This window comes from Sinocyclocheilus rhinocerous, unplaced genomic scaffold (assembly GCF_001515625.1).
Source record: "Sinocyclocheilus rhinocerous isolate Xijiao unplaced genomic scaffold, SAMN03320098_v1.1 scaffold8886, whole genome shotgun sequence".
NCBI lineage: Eukaryota > Metazoa > Chordata > Actinopteri > Cypriniformes > Cyprinidae > Sinocyclocheilus > Sinocyclocheilus rhinocerous.
This window is the reverse complement of record NW_015625635.1, coordinates 16,490-20,455: the sequence shown is the minus strand read 5'-3', so window position 1 is coordinate 20,455 and position 3,966 is coordinate 16,490. Positions and strand designations below refer to the sequence as shown.

General features: G+C 40.8%; 1 protein-coding gene across 1 annotated transcript in view; it reads left to right on the top strand.

The window, feature by feature from the left end:
- Positions 1-3,966, top strand: part of LOC107705118 (ribonuclease inhibitor-like) — a gene marked incomplete at its 3' end in the record, with an annotated part of 26,776 nt that overhangs the window by 9,145 nt on the left and 13,665 nt on the right. Inside the window, exons 3-10 of the mRNA XM_016508263.1 lie at positions 1,272-1,445; positions 1,713-1,883; positions 2,035-2,205; positions 2,353-2,526; positions 2,725-2,886; positions 3,139-3,312; positions 3,417-3,590; positions 3,823-3,912. Coding sequence (XP_016363749.1) covers positions 1,272-1,445; positions 1,713-1,883; positions 2,035-2,205; positions 2,353-2,526; positions 2,725-2,886; positions 3,139-3,312; positions 3,417-3,590; positions 3,823-3,912 — 1,290 coding nt within the window. The remainder of the gene's footprint in view (positions 1-1,271; positions 1,446-1,712; positions 1,884-2,034; positions 2,206-2,352; positions 2,527-2,724; positions 2,887-3,138; positions 3,313-3,416; positions 3,591-3,822; positions 3,913-3,966) is intronic.

Sequence of the window (3,966 nt, the reverse complement as noted above, 5' to 3'; positions counted from 1 at the left end):
ATGCGAAAAAGCTCTACCTCCTTTAGTGGACTTTGCTATCCTAGGTACTACCAAAAGTTCAGAGTTTTGCGATCCTTAGGAAGCGTGATGGATTGTAGCGTGATAGAAGACTAGTTAGGCACGCATGAGCTAACCCCTTAAGGGACTTATATTTTGGAGACATTTTAGAGCCTCTCAGGTTGACCTGTTTGCCTCTCCAGAAACGTCCCACTGCCAGCTGTTGTACTCCCTGACCGAGGGAGCACTCGGCACGGATGCGCTGGCACAGCTGGCCGCGGGGCCTGTGCAAATATGCATCTCCCCAGTGAGCCTTCTCCCAAGAGGTAGTGGACACCATCACTTCGGCGCGAGCACTGTCTACGAGACACGCTTACGCTATGACCACTGGATCGTGGATAGTGGGTGTGCCCTACCCACTCAGGTTGCGAGCTCACTCTACCAGAATTGTTGCATCCTCCTGTGCACTGGCTCGTGGCGCCTCACTGACAGATATTTGTAGAGCTGCGGGCTGGGTGACCCCCCAACATGTTCGCTAGTTTCTGTAGCCTTCGTGTTGAGCCGGTATCCTCCTGTGTTCTCACCTCAAATGGGTAGAAGCACCGAGAGACCCCCGGCTAGTGTCGGCTTGCTAAACTGCTCCAGAGTGTCCGTACAGTTGGCCCTGTTGAGCTCCTCCATCCCATCGGCAGCCAGATGTGGCGGAGTGTCTGGCACCAGGCCCTCACTCGATGAATCCATGAGAACCGGTAGAGGGCTGGGTGTCATATGTAGTGACCTAAGTGGATCCCATATGTGTATTCTTCACAGTATAGCTTGAAGCCTATGTTTCCCCGGGAGACTACTCTGCCATTCCTCAAGAGGGTTACAATCACCTCTAATCTTCCATATGTACCTAAACGGTTATCCATATGTGTAAATGCTTCCGACACCTCCTTCGAGAAGGATGGGGCTTCCGCAACATTCCTGTTCCAAGTAGAATGGGTACGTTTTCCCAGTGTTATCCAATTTCACTGAGTGGGTAGTGCTACGACAACAACGGGTACGTTTTCCCAGTGTTATCCAATCTCACTGAGTGGGTAGTGCTAAGACAACAGTGACTGGCCTTCCTGCTGCGAGCCCTTGTCGATACCCTAGGCTGAGAATCATCAGTTGTTGTATCATTCCTGAAATTCCATATTGATGTACCCTTAGACTGGACCCATAAGCAAGATGGGAGCTGCATGAATTGTAACATAATTATTTAATCTAATATTCTTATCTTCTTCCTGTAGGTTTTTGAAAAGTCCTGCTGCAGAGGAAGTGTGTCAGTATTTCACTGAAGTTCTGGGTAAAAGTCCATTATTACTGAAAGAACTGGATCTGAGTGAAGATAAATTAGAAGATCTGGATTGGGAGAAGCTCTCTGCTCTTTTGATGGACTCTCATAGCAAAGTGGAGAAACTTATGTAAGAATCTGAGTGAAGATAAATTAGGAGACCTGAATGGGGAGAAACTCTCTGCTCTTTTGATGGACTCTCATAGCAAACTGGAGAAAATGAAGTGAGTGAACATGATTTATAACTTTTGTTTTGTTCAGTATAAAGTACTGTCAGTCACATGTGAGCAGATATGAAGAGCTGTTGATCTGATGTGTGTTGAATATGTGCTGAATAATAAATAATGCTGTTTTTGTGTTCAGGCTGAATAATAAATAATGCTGTTTTTGTGTTCAGGCTGAATAATTGTGAGCTGACAGAGAAAAGCTGTTCAGTTCTAGCTACTGTTCTCTCCTCCAAAACCTTCCTGAAAGAGCTGAACCTGAACAACAGCCGTCTGCTGGACTCAGGAGTCAAAGAGATCTGTGAGGGACTGAAGAATCCTGTGTGTGAGCTGAAGATACTCAAGTGAGTTCATTTCACCATCATCTACAGTACACTGAACACTACAATGATCACAGGAATATTTGCACATTTGGTGATGTGCAAAATTAAGCATCGCTAATGGTACGATTATGTCTTCATTATTGATGTATTTATTTATTTATTTATTTTTTAGGCTCAGTAAGTGTTCACTAACAGAAGAAAGCTGTTCAGATCTTGCTTCAGTTCTCAGTTCAGACTCCAGCAGTCTGAAGGATCTTGACCTGAGTAATAACAATCTGCAGGATTCAGGAGTGAAGCTGCTCTCTCATGGACTGACAGATAATTGTAAACTGGAGAAACTCAGGTGAGATGATGTACAACATATTAAAAGTCTCTGGGTCTTTTGTTTGAAAATAATTTTTCAATTTGTTCAATTAACAAGCTTTTTAGGAGATAATATTGTTTAGAATGGATTAATTAGTGGATTGTAACATTTTCATTTCTCTTCCAGACTTTCAGACTGCAGTATCACTGAAGAAGGTTATAAAGCTCTGGCTTCAGCTCTGAGATCAAACACTTCACACCTGATAGAGCTGGATCTCAGAGGAAATGATCCTGGACCATCAGGAGTGAAGCAGCTCAATGATTTACTACTGGATCCAAAGTGTAAACTCGAGACACTGAGGTGAGACCTGATGAAATAATACAAAATAAATTACATGTAGGTGGTTAATTTATATAAATTTGATTGCACTAAAACAGTTGTTGCATCAAAGTGAGTTATTTCAGGATAAAAACCTGAATATTGCGTTTTAAGCAATATTTTCTATATTTTACATTGTACCATAAGAACTAAGTTCCTGTTTCATTTTCTCTTCTGCAGGTTTTTGAGTCCTGATGCAGATGAAGCCTTTCAGTATGTGAATAGAGTTGTGGGTGAAAACCCGTTACTCGTGAGAGAGCTGAATCTGAGTGAACGTGAACTAGACCCAAAACAGCTGGTTCCTCTATTGGTGGATAAACACTGTAAACTTAACATACTGATGTAAGTATTGCCATCAGGACAACACATTTTAGTGTTTTTCGAGGAGTGAAGTGATATTTGAATTACTATGTATTTGTAATCATCCATGACATCAGTTGTCACATACAGCAGTATGTGTGATACAAGTAATAATAACGACATGTGAGAGACAAGCTTTGAGACCATTAAAAATTCAGGAGTGAAGCTGTAATGGACTGAAAGATAACACGCCTTAATGTAGGGAAAACTGAAATTTAGTTTGTCTTTATGCAGTCTGAATAACAGCTCTATCACAGAAGAAGATTGTTGTGCTCTGGTAGCAGCTTTAAATTCAAACCCTTCAAATCTGAAAGAGCTGGTTTTGAGTGGGACTAAACTCAGAGACTCAGAAATGAAGAACTTGTCTACTCTGTTTGAGAATGTACAGTGTAGACTGGAAAAGTTGAAGTAAGTAAATCTTAATATATAAAACAAATGCACAGTGCTGCAAAACAACTAATTTATGGAAATCTTGTTGATTTTGTTTTTTTACTTTGTTCTCTCTTCTATAGGTTGAATTTTATCAGTATTACAAAAGAATATTGTACTGCTCTGGCTTCAGCTTTTAATTCAAACCCCTCAAACCTGAATGAGCTGGACCTGAGTGGGAATCAACTTGGAGACTCTGGAGTAATGGAAATTTCCACTCTACTTGGAAATTCACAGTGCACACTGCAGATACTCAGGTTTGAATTTGGTTAATCTAAATTAACATCCACCAGTCTCCAAAAGTAAGGTTAATAGAAGGGTAAATGTGACACTTTCATTATAGGTTTTTACATTATCTGTGTCTGTAACATCACTTACAGTTGTAAAAATGGTTTAATACATAATTTGTATAGAAAAATATTGACATTGTTTAAATGGAATTGTGTTATTATTCAATGAGTAGTTAATGCATTTGTTGTTCTCTTCTAGACTTTCAGACTGCAGTATCAGTGAAGAAGGTTATAAAGCTCTGGCTTCAGCTCTGAGATCAAACCCTTCACACCTGATAGAGCTGGATCTCACAGGAAATGATCCTGGACCATCAGGAGTGAAGCAGCTCAATGATTTACTACT